Genomic DNA, 13964 nt, shown 5'->3' with positions numbered 1-13964 from the left:
GATTTTGGGGAGACAATGGGGGGGGGGGGGGTTGGGGGCGCTCGGGGGGAGCCCCAGGCAGAGCCTGCACGCGCTCACCGGCCCCGCCCCTCTCCGGTAAGCCCCGCCCCGAGGGCGTTCCCCAGGAGCGAGCGTGACGTCACACGGTCCCCCCGCCCCCACGTGGGGGCCCACGCGCTGCCTCGCCCCGGTTATGTAACTGGAAGGGGCGGGGAAGGCACGCCCATTGGCCGAGACGCGCCGCCGGCAGCGCCGCCAATTGGCTGAGGGCACGGGGGCGGTGCCAGAGCTCTGGGGGCGTGGCCCGGGACCCCCCCACCCCGCTCCCCGGAGCCGCGTGCCCCGAATCGCCGCGCGGGGGGGGGCGTGGCCTTAGCCCCGCCCCCCGCCCAATCAGCGCGGGGCGGCGGCACGAGCCAACGGGACGGAGGGGGCGGGGCTCCCCGGGGCGCGGCGGCCAATGGGAGCGTGGCGGGGCGGGGCCCGGCCGGAGGCACGTGCGGCCGCACACGTGTCCGCGTGGGGCCGCCGCGGGCGGGGCGGGACCGGCACCGGCACCGGGCCCACAGACACCGGGACACCGGAACGGCGGCACCGGAACAGCGCCAGCGACGGAGGCACGGGGACACTGCGCGGCCACAGTGCTACTTGCTCAGGGACGTTGACAGCGGCACGGGAAAGGGGGACAGCGATACCAGCAACGGCATCGGGACACTGAGACCGGGACAGGAACGGGGACGGTGATATTGGAGCAGTGATACCGGCACTGGGTCAGGGACGGCAACAGCGACACCGGCAACAGGGGACCGGCGCTGGGACGGGGACACCGGCAGCACCGCAGGTGCAGCCGGGAGAAGGTGGGATCCGGGGTGACCGGGGCCGGGGGTGGTCCCGGTGACGGGGTCCCGGTCCTGCCGGTCGCAGTGCCGGGGCCGGAGGGTCCCCATCAGGAGTGGGGCTCCTGCAGAGGAATCTCTGGCCTAGGGAGGGGTCAGCAGGTGATGGAGTGAAGGGAGCTGGCGGGGGTCCCGGGGCTGGGGAGAGGGGAGTGTCCTGTTGCCCGTCTGGGCCCCGGTGCCAGGTGGGTCCCTGCACCCCACACCCTGTTTAAGGAGATGCCAAATCTTCTCCTCCGGGGTATGCGAGGTGGCACTGGGGGTGTGGAGGTGACACCCCCATGGCAGAACAAGGTAGCTCATTGTCTTCCATTTTTGTCCGATATCCCCCTTTTTTTCCCCCTGTGTTTCTCTCCCTTCCCCAGACAGCCTCGGCTGGGTCACCCTGCTGGAGCTGAACCTAGGGAGAGGCTCCCCTGGGGGGGGCACCTCTGCCATGGAGCCACCCACCCGCGCCTGCTCCTGCGGCTCCTCTGCCTCTGACAGCGAGGTCGAGGCCGGCAGCTCCCCCCGGAGTCCCCCAAAAGCTGAGTGCAGCCGCAAGCGCCCGGGGGGGCTGGACCGAACAGCCACTGAATCGCCACCCTCGCCCCGTGGCGGGAAGCGCCCGCGGAAAGGGGAGGGGGGGGATGTCCCTCCCAGCGATGGAGATCGCCTCTTTGCCCAAAAGGTGAGGTTTTGGCAGAAAACGAAGGAGTACCCCCAAAGATGGGAGGTTGGGGAGGGCTTGGTCCTCTAAAAAAAACCTGTGTCTGCCTCAGTTTCCCTACCTGTAACGAGTGGGTAGGGATGAGCAGGATTCGGGAGCTGAAAGGGAGTGAGGTGGGATAAGAGGGCCGGGGAGTGCACGAGACCCCCTCCCCAGCCTGGGGTCAGCCCAGTCACCTCCTCCCTCCCTTCCTCGCAGTGCCGGGAGCTCCGGGGCTTCATCCGGCCGCTGGCCGAGCTGCTGGAGGGGCTGCGGCGGGGCCGCTATGACAGAGGTGGGTGTCCCCCACACCCTCTTCCCGCCCCCAGGCACCTCTTTCCTACTGAGAGTTCACACAATTTTGAAACTCCCCAGGGCTGAGCAGCTTCCAACAGAGCGTGGCCATGGACCGGCTCCAGCGGATTATCGGGGTGCTGCAGAAGCCAGAAATGGGGTGAGCGTCTCTAGACTTCCCCGGGGGGTGGGCACAGGGACGCGGCCGGGGGTGCCCCCCTCTGCAAAGGGTGACAGGAACTCTCTCCCCGCAGTGCCCGGTACCTGGGAACGCTGCTGCAGGTGGAGGCAATGCTGCGGCTCTGGTTCCCCCACGTCGCCCCCAAACCCAGGCTGGACCCAGCGCCTGCCATGGCTCCCCCGCGCCGCCGCCCACCTGCCGGTCCCCCCGGGGCTCCTCGGTGCCGCCGCCTGCCCGGGGACCTCCCCGGGGACCTGCCCCTCGCCAGTCCCGCGGGGACGGTCCAGCAGAGGGAGTCCCCCCGGTGCGAGGCCGACACCCCCGAGTCCCCCCCAGCGCCGGATGTGTGACACCCCCCCCGGCTCGGGGGGGGGGAAATCTCGTCTGTGTTTCTTGGTTATGCCTTGATTTTTTTTTTTTACCGGTGGTCAGTGAGACCCGCGGGCGGGCGGGACTGACCAGGGTGGGCCCGAACCCCCCCAGAAGCCCCAATCCCGGGGCGGCCGCGTGCCTTGGCCAGAGCGGAGCCCCCTCCTCGCGGGGCCCGGGGGGGGAGCTGGGCCTTCCCGGGCTTGTGCCTTCCCCGTGGCGTGGGGTGCTTGGGGGTGACTGTGGCCCCTCCCGGAGCGGTGGTAGGTGGCTGAGGGGTGTGGACCCCCCTAGTGGGCATGTCCCATAGTCGGCCCTGCTGGAAGCAATAAACGCCGCGGGAGCGGCCGGGGCCACCCGGTGTCGTGTTCTTTGTCCGTCGGGAAGGTGGCGGGCGGGTTCTTGTCCCTGGGGGAGTTCGGTCCCCAGGGATCTTAGAGCCGTCCCCGGCCCTCGGTGCCACTTCGTCCTCTCTGCTGTGGGACCTCGAGTTTCCACGGTGCCGCCAATCCCGGCTGCGGGCGGGGCCGGCGGGAGGGGGAGGCCCGGGACCGCACAGACCCCGCGCGTGTCCCCCCGGTCCCGCTGCCCCGACCCCCGCCCTGGCTCGCCGGAACTCCCTGGGCCGCCGGAAGTCCCTCCCAACGGAAGTTCCGCCACAGTTACTTCCGGTCGGGGCACGGAGCGGCTGCGGCACCACCGGGTCAGTTCGGGAGAGGAGCGGGACCGGGGCCAGCCGGGGGCGGGAGGGGGAGTCCCAGCGCCCCGTCAAGGCCGTTCGTGAGGCGAGGGGTGGAGGGGTCCCTGCCGTGCTCCGTTGGAACTCTGCGGGAAGGACCGGCCCCTGTCTGTACCCGGAGTTCCCTGCTGTGTCCCGGGGCAGGAGAGACTGGCTTCTCCGAGCCCCGGCGCCGCCCGGTCCCACCTGCCTCGTCCCGCAGCAGGGCGGCCATGGCGAACCACCTCCGCTTCGTGGGCCGCACTGTGATGGTGCAGAACGGAAACGTGGAGGCGGCGTACGGCGTCCTGAACAGGTGAGGATCGGAGGAAACCGTGGGGCCAGGGCTCCGTAGCCCGGTCGACAATCGGGGCCCCAATTCCTTCCCGTACTGGGTTCAGAGCCAGAATTTATTGGGCCGAAAGTGACGGGAGGGGCGTGCCGGAGTTTTCTCATTAGCTTCACGTCCCGCGCCGCCGCCCAGCTCTTGCGGGTGTAAGTAGAACGAAATAAAAGAATAGCTGAGCACAGAACCAGGGGAGGGTAGCGCTGTTCCTTGGAAGGCGGAGGAGACGGTACCATCGCTGTGTCCCACCTTAAACGAAGCTCGGGGAGGGATTCCTTCCCCTCCTCATGGATGGACAGCGAGGAGAACTGAGGGTCCCCGTGGGGACCGAGCTGTGGCCAGGGTTTGCAGCGGGGGATGGTTGTTCCTCCCTCCTTGCACATCTCAGAACCTTTCCTGCCGCTGTCACCGCTCTCTCCCTTCTCGCAGGATCCTGGCGCAGGACGGCGTGGCCGAGGCCGTGCGGCGCTCCCGGTACTACGAGAAGCCGTGCCGGGCGCGTCGGCGGCGCGCGTTCGAGGCGTGCCGGCGGGTGTACAGCGCCGAGATGGCGCGCAGGATCGCCTTCCTGGCGCGGAGCAGCCGGCAGGACCCCTGGCTGGGCTGCTGAGGGAGCCGGCCCCAATAAAGACACTCCCTCTCTGATACCCGTTAATTGAGTTTGGTTAATGAGGGCACGAGGGAAGGGGCGGGGGCGGTGGGCGGAACCAGGGGCGGGGCCTAGCGCGCGCCGAGGGCCTTCCTTCCCGGCGCCCCGCGCGCGCGCCTCCCCACGCACGCGCCGCGCGCCCGTTTCCGCTTCCGCTCCGACGCGCCGTCACCGTCAGGGGCCGCCGGGCCGGGACCGGGAGCGGCGTGAGGGAACGGGGCCGGTGAGGACAACGCGGCTGTCCGGGAGGGCGTGGAGGGGACGGGGGAAGCGGGCGGGCTGCTGAGAGGGAGGGCGGCGCTGCCGGTGGTGGCCACGGGTCCGGCCCGCGCGGAGCCGCTCGCCCGGCGCGCCGCGCTGAGGGGGCCGGGCCGGGCCCCGGGAGCAGCTCCGCGGCAGCGGGGGAGGCCGGGCCCTGCGGGGCCGCTGGGGTGCGCGGGATTGGGATTGGCGGGAGCACCGTGTCTCCCGCGGGACGGAGCTCGGGCCGTCCTTGTCCGTAGAAGGCTGCGGAACCCCGGCGCGGTCGGGCGGTGCTCGGGTGCGCTTTCGTTAATCCTGATGCAGGTTACCGGGGCTGTGTCCTCCCGGGCGCTCGGAGCGCTGCGGCTGCTGGAGCTACTCCGCTACTCCCCACGGTGGCTCTTCTCTCCCGGTGTTACGGGAGAGCACCCGTAAAGCTGCTGCTTCCCTTGCAGCTCTTGCTGGAGCTCAGGTCGAGTGGAGGCTGAAACGGCTCTAATTATACGAGTTCTGTGGTTTATTACGGATGTACTCGGAGCTGTTGATGTGTCTGGGCCGTAATTCGTTAGTTCTGCTTGTCTTAGCCTCTGCAGGGATCCGGGTTTGTGCTGTATTTTAACCTGTTTCTAAGGAAGCTGCTAGGAAAAGTAGAACTTGCAGAGGGTTCCAGGCTCTGGAGGAAGCCCGAACGCTGCAGGCAGCAGCACTCCCCTCCTGGAACTGCCCACGGACCTGAAATCAGGGGCTCTGTGTTAGGACTGAGCCTCGGGGCCCTATTCCCAGGTTCAGGAAGGATAACTGAACACCAGGATCTCAGCTGCAGGGAGGACAGCCATGCCAGGTGTCCATTCCTACAGCCCCATGTTGGTGCCATGGCCCTGCAGGGCTCCTGTGATGGGGAGCACTGTGGTTGAGCTCATCCCTAAGGAGATTTTCCCTGTGGTTCCCAGATCCGATTAGGACCTGGAGCCAGTTAAAAGCAGTTGCAGCCACAGCCCAGGCTGTGAGTGCTGCAGGATGTGAGGGGATGTGACTGCCAGAAAACAGCTCAGATTTGGGGCTGCATGTCGGGGAAGGGGCTCAGGTTTATTTGTACCCCTGTCATGGGGTCAGTGGGAGCGGGGAGTTCTCGTGTCCCACGTGTTCCACTTGCAGTGCATCTGTCTTCCCAAACTGTGGAGCAACCCCGTGGAGAGATCTGGGGGGCTCAGAGGCCTTTGTCACTGGGCTGGCAGCACCAAGAGACCTGAGGAGCTCAGGGAGGAGCCAGGACAGGATGGGCTATCCTGAGAACAGCTACTACTGGTCTGGTTTGGGAAGCAGGAGCCCTGCAGTGCATCTCTCTGGGATCTGTGAGGGAATGCGTGTGGGACGCAGCAGGTCCAGAGTCCCCTGTTGGGGTCAGGACCTTCCTTTTCATTGAGCTTGGCTCATTTTAGCCCAAGGTTTAAAGACGAGGGAGCACAAATTCTCTCCAAGAGCATTTCCCAGCTGATCCTGAGGGAGAAGGGCGTGGAGGTGCCAATGTTCTGTGTCGTGTGTGTCCTTCCAGCTCCAAGCCGGGTGGCTCCGGGCAGAGATGTCGCTGTCCAAGCGGGAGCTGGACGAGCTGAAGCCATGGATCGAGAAGACAGTGAAGCGTGTGCTGGGATTCTCAGAGCCCACCGTGGTCACCGCGGCTCTCAACTGCGTCGGGAAGGGCATGGACAAGAAGAAAGCGGCCGGTACGTCCAGAGCTGGGTCTGTGAAACAGCCCAGACCTCCCCAGGGTGGAGGGGCAGGGGCACAGGGCAATTCTCTCAGTCTCCATGAGGTGAGTACAGGCAAATCCATAGGACCAGATGCTGTGGGAAGCTTTGCAGTACGTGACAAAATCTGATAAGTACCCACTAATTCCTTATCCAGGGAACTGGAAGTGGTATTTTAACTGGGGTGGTGTTTTTTTCCCATTACTTTGCTTCTGCATGAGGCCCGGACTCCCTTAATCCTTTAGTTTAATATTCCTGACAACAGGATCCACAGAGCCCAGGGACTTCCAGAGTGTCAAAGGCCTCCCTGTGTTTGTAGAGTTGAATCACAATCCAATTTGAGTGGTTTACATCTTCCAAGGAATCTGTGGATTCTCAGTCTTCCTGCTCACCTCAAGCTCAGAATTCTGCATTGACAGGGTTTTCCTCTTTTGCAGACCACCTTAAACCCTTCCTGGATGATTCCACCCTGCGATTTGTAGACAAGCTCTTTGAGGCAGTGGAGGAAGGACGAAGCTCCCGGCACTCCAAATCCAACAGCGACCGTAACCGGAAGCGGGAGCTAAAGGTGATTATTGATTATTGACTGGTTTTTCCTGTGGTTGGGTGGCCTGGAGGCAGCACTGGTGCTCTGGCACACTCTCCTCTTCCAGAGAGGTACAGCTCGGAACGTTCAAGAGAAATGACTCCTCTCCATGATGAAGTGTGGGAGCCTTTACCCTGCAGTTCTCTTTCCCAAAGCAAGGTGGAAGCCTGGCTTTGGCTTTCTGTTAGGCTGGTGGAGCAAATCCATGGGGATTCATCTCCCTTCTCCTCAGTGCTCCTCATGCTTGTACTTTCCTTTGGAGCCTGGGAGAGCTGCTCCCAGTGACTCTCCTTCGCTTCCTGTGCCCCAGTGCAGCACGTGGGGCTCTGTGCTGGATGATCTGGTGGGTTTTCATTCCTTTTCTCCACACAGAATCAGCAGTAGGTGGTTTTTGGCAACTCCTGTCCTAGCACAGGATTGGTTCCAGCTGGGATTCAGTTGCTCTGGTGTTTTTCCCTTGCCTGGGATGGTGTAAGGCTTGTGCATCCAAAGCTGTTTTCACTTCTCTTCTTCTCTTGAAGACTTTCCTCAGTATCCTGTAGAATTGTATTTTCCCATCACTCTGCCAAGTCTGACAGGCCCTCTCCATGCTGCTCCTACTCACAGTGATGTTCCTTTCATTCTTCCTGACATTCCTATTTTGTGGCAGTCTGGGTTTCCCTAACACTTGTAGTCAGCACTGAACCTCGGTGAGCCAGAACAGTCCCATTCAGGATCTGGATCTCTTTGGGAGTGCTGGGACAAGGTGCTTCCACTCCCTGTTTTCCACTAGGATCTTGCTTTCTTCCCTCCATGGCAGTGGGTGCTGGGCAGGTCCCTGGGGCTGTGGGAATGTGAAGGACAGGTGGGGCTGGAGGTCCAACTGCTGCCCTGGGCCTGGTCAGGGGCATGGTAGAGGTGGGGACATTGGCAGTACCATCACTTGGTGATGGCAGGAGTGTGGGGACATTGGCAGTACCATCACTTGGTGATGGTAGGAGTGTGGGGACAGCCAGCTGGGGTGGCTGGAGAGCAAGCGCTGGCAGAGGGATCTGCTGGTGGCAGCACGAGCAGGGCTGAGGGTGCAGTAGGGGAACCTTTCCCTGTGAAGATACAGGGGTGTCTGTCCTGAGCACTGCTGGTGTTCCTGGCTCCTGGCTGAGCCAGAATTTGGGCTAGGCAGCAACAGCAGAAACTGATCCTTCTTTTCTTGGCTCCTGGCACAGAGAGGGGCATTCCTCCTGCCAAATTCTCACTCTTCTTTCCGGAATCACATTTCTTGGAACTTCTCCATCATGGTCTGGGTCTGTCTGGACCCTGCAGGAACACAAACCAGTCTCTGAGGTGGTCAGGTCATGGCAGCACTTGCAGACTGACTGACCCTGCCCCAGTTCAGGCTGTGGAGAGGAATTTGTCCTGGCACTGCAGATCCCATGGCGTCGGGCAGTGATGATTCCCAGGGCCACTTGCTGTGCCACTTGCCGCTCCTCGGTTCACTCTGGGGTAGGTCATGGCTTGGGAAGGTCAGGAACTGAACGTAAAGTTTCCACACATTATACTATGGGCAAGTCCTTTCTCTTGAACTTGTAGGTTTTCCAAGAAGTACCTGTGTGGCTGAGGAAGTGTCCTTGTAGGATATGAACCGTTGTAGTGAAGAAGGGATTGCAACTAACGCTCCCAACCGGTGTGTATATTTTCTTTTCAAATAACACCTTGACACACACACTGCAGTAACCACCACACAGACAGATCCAGGTTTCCATACACAAACCAGGCGCTGACGATGGAATCCACAGCCACAGGTGCTGGGCTGGGCCTGACCAGAGCTCTGTGAAAAACGTTCCGTGCCTTTTGTTTGGTGAACTGATGCTGCTGCAAGCCCATCAGCGGGGCCATTGCTCCATGTGCTCTCTGAGCTGAGCTTCTCTGGAGTGGCTCCGGCCTTGGATCTGAGCTGGAGTGGTCTGGCCTGAAGTGTGAGGGAATGCTGCAGGTGTCCCAACCCTCCCCGGATCCAGGGCCACATCCTCCTTTTGGGAGGACTGCATGGTAGGACAGTGCAGATTCCTTCAAGTTGGTGGAAGACGTGGAAATATTGTTATCCTAATCAGATCAGCTCTGGGCAGGCTTTTTCTATCTTTCCATGTCGCTGAGACCTTAAATCTCCCCAGTGCCAGTCCCCTTCTCTGAGCACCTGAGGGAGCAATGGTGCTGTAAGGCAGGCTCATCCCTGCCATGTCTCCTGTCCTTCACGCTCTTGCATGGATGTCATCAGTGTTTCTCTGGTGGGGGACCAGGGCCCAGGCTTGGCGTGGGCTCAGCCTCCACGTGCTGCCCTGGAATTCTGCGTTATGGAGCCGGAACAGAGACATGCTGGTGGTTTCTCATCTCAAGTCCTGGTCTGAGGGGAGAACTCTCTGTTGTAACCACAGCTTTCTGCTCTTTCTTTACATTAGGATGTGTTTGGTGATGACTCTGAAGTGTCTAAAGAATCCTCTGGCGTCAAGAAACGGCGCATCCCACGGTTTGAGGAGGTTGAGGATGAGCCTGAAGTCATTCCAGGCCCACCGTCGGAGAGCCCAGGGATGCTGACTAAACTCCAGGTCAGTCTAGCTGGGCTGTGTCCCAAGACAGAGTTTATCCTAACTTGTGTCCCAAACGGAGGAATCGTAGAAAAACTCGCTGTCTGTTTTGCCACAGATCAAACAGATGATGGAGGCAGCCACCCGGCAGATTGAAGAGAGGAAAAAGCAGCTGAGTTTCATCAGTCCTCCCACACCACAGGTATCTTCCACAGGCAGTGGGTAAACCCTGCCCACCCCTGGCCCCTGTTTCAGCTGCCATGCGTTGGTCTGGGTCTGCTGGAACGGGCACGGAACAAAACTTCCTTCTCTGTCAACAGCCCAAAATTTCTTCTTCGTCCCAATCGGAACGGCTCCCCATTGGCAACACGATCCAGCCCTCGCAGGCAGCCACGTTCATGAACGATGCCATAGAGAAGGCCAGGAAAGCTGCAGAGCTGCAGGCCCGGATCCAGGCTCAGCTGGCCCTGAAACCAGGGCTCATTGGCAATGCCAACATGGTGGGGCTGGCCAACCTTCACGCCATGGGCATCGCGCCGCCGTGAGTACCAGAGCCCAGAATGCCAGGCAGGGCGGGCCAAAGGTTTCTCCAGTGCTGCTGGTTTCCTAGCAATGGCTTTAACTGCTGCTGAAGGAACAAATTTTATACTAAAAGAGGTGAAATGAAGGTTCCTTCTCCCTTGGCCAAGATTCCCTAATTGTGCGCACAAGGTTGGAGTCACTTCTGGCAGTGCGGATGAGCTGTAAAAATATGGAAACCGTGGGAATAAGCTGAAATTTCCTTTGAAATAGTGCTGTGTTCACATTTGAACGTAACAGATGTTGTCCTGCCCCCAGGAAAGTGGAGCTGAAGGATCAGACCAAGCCCACGCCTCTGATCCTGGATGAGCAGGGCCGGACGGTGGATGCGAGCGGGAAGGAGATCGAGCTCACCCACCGCATGCCCACCCTCAAGGCCAACATCCGAGCAGTGAAGAGAGAGCAGTTCAAACAGCAGCTTAAGGAAAAGCCCTCAGAAGACATGGAGTCAAACACGTACTTTGACCCCCGGGTCTCCATAACCCCGGCCCAGCGGCAGAAACGCACCTTTAAGTTCCATGAAAAAGGCAAATTTGAGAAAATTGCCCAGAGGTTGCGAACAAAGGTATCAGAGGTCTCATCCTGCTAATGAGAGCATGGGTTGGAGGGGATTCTCCTCTCCTGGGCTGGAAAGAGACCTGGGGTCCCTTTGATTGAGAAGTTTTCCAGTCAAATCACCTGAAACTTTGCCTTAAAAACCCTGTTTTTGTTGGGATGGCATGTGCCCGAGTTAGCACTTGTGTGTGTAAAGGGTTTTCTCAGCACCGTCTTCACCTGTTGAAAGGCAAAATCTCCTTTTTTTGACAAAACATTGAAGGTTCCCAAGAGAGCAGATTTGTCTCTGGCTGAGTGATCAACTCAGAGGTGGAGATTTAAATGAGTTTTGATAAAACACTCCAAGTTCTGGGGAGAAGGGAAGAGTAAAAGTCCAGGGATACAGTCCCTAGAGGGAGATGTCCCTTTGGGAAGGTTCCATGGTCCTGAAAGGCTCAGGAATAAGAGCAGCATTCTATTAGGTTTGGGAGATCCTTCCTTTGCCATCACTGTGTTGTGTGGTTTCTCTTGCAGTCTGCTATAAATTGTTTAAAAACCCAGATAAATCAGCAGGTGATTTGTGTTCAGCTCTTCACAGAAGTTCTGCTGTTTTGGAATGACCTTTCTGTTCCATTTTCCTTCTCGTTCTCAGGCTCAGCTAGAAAAGTTGCAGGCAGAGATCTCCCAGGCTGCCAGGAAAACTGGGATTCACACTTCCACCAAGTTGGCTCTGATCACACCCAAGAAGGAGCTGAAGGAGGGAGAGATCCCAGAGATCGAGTGGTGGGACTCCTACATCATCCCCAATGGCCTGGATTTGTGAGTATTGCCAGCTGTTGATGGTTCTGCCACAGCAGGAATTCAGGAGCTGCACGGTGGGTCTGGGAAGCACATGGGGAAATCAGGCCAGATGTTCGTGCTTGAGCATTGAATTCCACCTCTCATCTCCAAGATCCAGACACTGGGCTTGCTCCCAGAGTTTCTCTGAGGGCTGTAGTAGGCAGCTGCTGGGGAGCTGGGGGGATATTTTAGCACAGAGTTGGGGAGGTTTGGTTTTGTTTCCAAGCATGAGCATTCTGCACGAGTTGTGTTCATGATGGATGTGGGGCCCTGCTTCCGAACCCCGAAGTAGGGTGGGACACCTGTACATTAAGGCCATGTCACTGTGGGTCTCCTTCAGCCAATTGAGCTGTGGGTTGGGATTTGTGCAGGAATTCCTGCTGGGAATGGTGCCACGATGCCCAACTTTCTCCTTTCTAGAAAAGGCGGGACGACCTCAAAGAAGGACGAGTACTTCGGGATCACGAACCTGGTGGAGCACCCAGCCCAGCTCAACCCCCCGGGTATGGCCCTGGCTTGGGGGAGTTTGGCTGTTAAAGCAGCCCCGAGCCCTCCACGCAGCACTGCTGGTGTCCCCCTGGCTCCTGCATCCCCCTGGCTCCTGCATCCCCCTGGCTCCTGCAGGGCACATTCCTCATGGTCTCATTTCCCTGCCAGTGGACAGTGACACGCCGGTGACCCTGGGTGTGTATTTAACAAAGAAAGAGCAGAAGAAGTTACGGCGCCAGACACGGCGAGAAGCCCAGAAGGAGCTGCAGGAGAAGGTCAGGCTGGGCCTGATGCCACCACCAGAGCCCAAAGGTGAGTGACAGGCAGGCCCTGGCCAGGCATGGATGCATTTGGAGTGCTGAAGCAGTACAGCCCTGGTGGGATGGCACGGAACTGAAATCCACACGGATAGTGGGTGTATGTGTGTGCAGGTGTTCTGGTGGGAAAGTGTCCAGTGGGAGCCTCTCCCATTGCCGTGTCCAGTGGGAGCCCTCCCAGCACCTCTTCCACTCCCTTGCAGTGAGGATTTCCAACCTGATGCGGGTGCTGGGCACAGAAGCTGTCCAGGACCCAACAAAGGTGGAAGCTCACGTCCGAGCACAGATGGCCAAGAGACAGAAGTAAGTAGTAATTTGTACTGTGACATTTCGGGGACGCTTTTGGATGGATTTAGTGCTGGTGTTTTGTTTAGGACTGGTCTTTTCAGTGGTGCCTCTTTGTTTTTAGAGCTCACGAGGAAGCAAACGCAGCAAGGAAGCTCACGGCAGAGCAGCGGAAAGCTAAGAAGGTGAAAAAGCTGAAGGAAGATGTTTCACAGGGAGTTCACATAGCTGTGTACAGGTGAGTGAGCTCAGGGAGTTCAGAGAGAGCTCACAGGTAAGCTCTGCTGCTGGGCCTGCTTGGGGCAGAGGGACCTCTCAGGGCTGGGATAAAGTTCTGGTTTTCCGCGAACACTTGATAATTTTTTTCATCTTATCCTTAGGGTGCGAAACTTGAGCAATCCAGCAAAAAAATTCAAAATCGAGGCAAATGCTGGGCAGCTGTATCTCACAGGCGTGGTGGTCCTGCATAAAGATGTCAACGTGGTGGTGGTAGAAGGAGGTGAGGCCTTTGAGGCTGCAGAGCATCCTGAAGCTTGCCTCCAGCAGGAATTTTTGTGGAAATTAGTGACAGGGTTAGAGAAGGACAAAGAAGCAAGGAGGCAATTAGAAACTCCCTTAATTACATCGTTAAAGGGGTTGGCAATAATTGCAGAGTGCAGTTATACAGTCAGAGAGCCCAGATCATTCTATGAGGAAGGGAACCTCCACCAGCAGCAGGTTAAGGGATTTTCTGAGAATGTTGAGTCTTGATTCTTCCACAGGCCCGAAAGCACAGAAGAAATTCAAACGTCTTATGCTGCATCGAATAAAGTGGGACGAGCAGACGTCAAACACGAAGGGAGAGGGTGAGTGAGAGGTGCTGTGCTGGTGTGAGAGGGGGGAGTCCTGCTCCACCTCCGGGGCTAAATGGGCTTTATTGGCCCGGGGCTAAATGGGCTTTATTGGCCGGGGTTTTTCCAGATGATGATGAGTCTGACGAGGAGTCCGTTAAGAAAACAAACAAATGCTCTCTGGTTTGGGAGGTGAGTCATGATGGTGGTTCCATACCAGGATGGGGCTGAGGGGGGACAGTGTCCCACAGCTCTCCATCACATTCCTTGAGCTGTAGCCCCAGTAACCACGTATCCCTGCATTCCCCACGTGCCCTGGAGCCAGGGGGTGGGAACTGGGGTGGGATGTCACCCCTTGTCTCCCGCAGGGCACGGCAAAGGATCGCAGCTTCGGCGAGATGAAGTTCAAGCAGTGTCCCACAGAGAACATGGCGCGCGAGCACTTCAAGAAGCACAGCGCCGAGCACTACTGGGACCTGGCGCTCAGCGAGTCCGTGCTCGAGTCCACGGACTGAGCCCGGCCTGGGCCCCGCGGCCGCTCCTGCCCCACAGCCCCGAGCCAGGCAGCTCCCAGCGCTCTCCTCAGCACCCCCATTAAAGACATATTTTTTAAAACAAATCGCCGTCGCGTGTTTTTGGGTAAGGGGGTGGGCGCAAAGAGCGATAATGCCCCTGCGTTTGAGGGACGGGGGCCTGTGAGGGGGAGCGGGCGGTAGAAGCCACGTCCCCTCTTTTCTAAGGATGGAGCTGTGTTCATGTTGGACGTCGGGGAATTTCTTCAAGTGCCCGTCCTTGGCTTTGTCCAAGGAAC

The 13964-nt window shown here is 59.3% G+C and overlaps 3 protein-coding genes across 7 annotated transcripts; all 3 read left to right on the top strand.

The window, feature by feature from the left end:
- The first annotated feature begins 393 nt into the window (after nt 1-393).
- Nucleotides 394-2760, top strand: CIART (circadian associated repressor of transcription). 3 transcript variants are annotated; one of them, XM_062511537.1, is made up of 5 exons: nt 394-841; nt 1262-1566; nt 1804-1879; nt 1960-2038; nt 2133-2760. In XM_062511537.1, the coding sequence occupies exons 2-5, from the start codon at nt 1333-1335 to the stop codon at nt 2407-2409; spliced, it is 666 nt and encodes a 221-aa protein (XP_062367521.1). In that variant the 5' UTR covers nt 394-841; nt 1262-1332; the 3' UTR covers nt 2410-2760. The 3 variants fall into 3 exon arrangements, with proteins under 3 accessions (XP_062367521.1, XP_062367520.1, XP_062367519.1); XM_062511536.1 differs by having other exon boundaries at nt 394-857; nt 1266-1566; XM_062511535.1 differs by having other exon boundaries at nt 394-857.
- Nucleotides 2761-3100: 340 nt separating this feature from the next.
- On the top strand, nt 3101-4125 carry MRPS21 (mitochondrial ribosomal protein S21). 3 transcript variants are annotated; one of them, XM_062511597.1, is made up of 3 exons: nt 3101-3131; nt 3373-3462; nt 3922-4125. In XM_062511597.1, the coding sequence occupies exons 2-3, from the start codon at nt 3380-3382 to the stop codon at nt 4100-4102; spliced, it is 264 nt and encodes an 87-aa protein (XP_062367581.1). In that variant the 5' UTR covers nt 3101-3131; nt 3373-3379; the 3' UTR covers nt 4103-4125. The 3 variants fall into 3 exon arrangements, with proteins under 3 accessions (XP_062367581.1, XP_062367580.1, XP_062367579.1); XM_062511596.1 differs by having other exon boundaries at nt 3110-3131; nt 3370-3462; XM_062511595.1 differs by lacking the exon at nt 3101-3131 and having other exon boundaries at nt 3146-3462.
- Nucleotides 4126-4245: 120 nt separating this feature from the next.
- Nucleotides 4246-13741, top strand: PRPF3 (pre-mRNA processing factor 3). Its single transcript, XM_062511273.1, has 16 exons — nt 4246-4364; nt 5937-6108; nt 6570-6700; nt 9154-9300; nt 9398-9481; nt 9600-9820; nt 10117-10423; nt 11045-11211; nt 11653-11735; nt 11890-12033; nt 12242-12341; nt 12448-12561; nt 12704-12822; nt 13085-13168; nt 13284-13345; nt 13522-13741. The coding sequence occupies exons 2-16, from the start codon at nt 5964-5966 to the stop codon at nt 13666-13668; spliced, it is 2055 nt and encodes a 684-aa protein (XP_062367257.1). The 5' UTR covers nt 4246-4364; nt 5937-5963; the 3' UTR covers nt 13669-13741.
- The last annotated feature ends 223 nt before the right edge of the window (nt 13742-13964 follow it).

Source organism: Cinclus cinclus, chromosome 31 (assembly GCF_963662255.1).
Source record: "Cinclus cinclus chromosome 31, bCinCin1.1, whole genome shotgun sequence".
In the NCBI taxonomy this organism is placed as follows: Eukaryota; Metazoa; Chordata; class Aves; order Passeriformes; family Cinclidae; genus Cinclus; species Cinclus cinclus.
The sequence above is the reverse complement of the archived record's forward strand: the minus strand, read 5'-3'. Positions and strand labels throughout refer to the sequence as shown.

Coding starts and splice junctions, on each gene's coding strand:
- MRPS21 (XM_062511597.1), top strand. CDS start 3,380: ATGGCGAACCACCTCCGCTTCGTGGGCCGCACTGTGATGGTGCAGAAC. Junction 3,463..3,921: donor GCGTACGGCGTCCTGAACAG/GTGAGGATCGGA, acceptor CCCTTCTCGCAG/GATCCTGGCGCAGGACGGCG.
- CIART (XM_062511537.1), top strand. CDS start 1,333: ATGGAGCCACCCACCCGCGCCTGCTCCTGCGGCTCCTCTGCCTCTGAC. Junction 1,880..1,959: donor GCGGGGCCGCTATGACAGAG/GTGGGTGTCCCC, acceptor GAAACTCCCCAG/GGCTGAGCAGCTTCCAACAG. Junction 2,039..2,132: donor CTGCAGAAGCCAGAAATGGG/GTGAGCGTCTCT, acceptor CTCTCCCCGCAG/TGCCCGGTACCTGGGAACGC.
- PRPF3 (XM_062511273.1), top strand. CDS start 5,964: ATGTCGCTGTCCAAGCGGGAGCTGGACGAGCTGAAGCCATGGATCGAG. Junction 11,736..11,889: donor AGCCCAGCTCAACCCCCCGG/GTATGGCCCTGG, acceptor TTTCCCTGCCAG/TGGACAGTGACACGCCGGTG. Junction 13,346..13,521: donor AATGCTCTCTGGTTTGGGAG/GTGAGTCATGAT, acceptor TGTCTCCCGCAG/GGCACGGCAAAGGATCGCAG.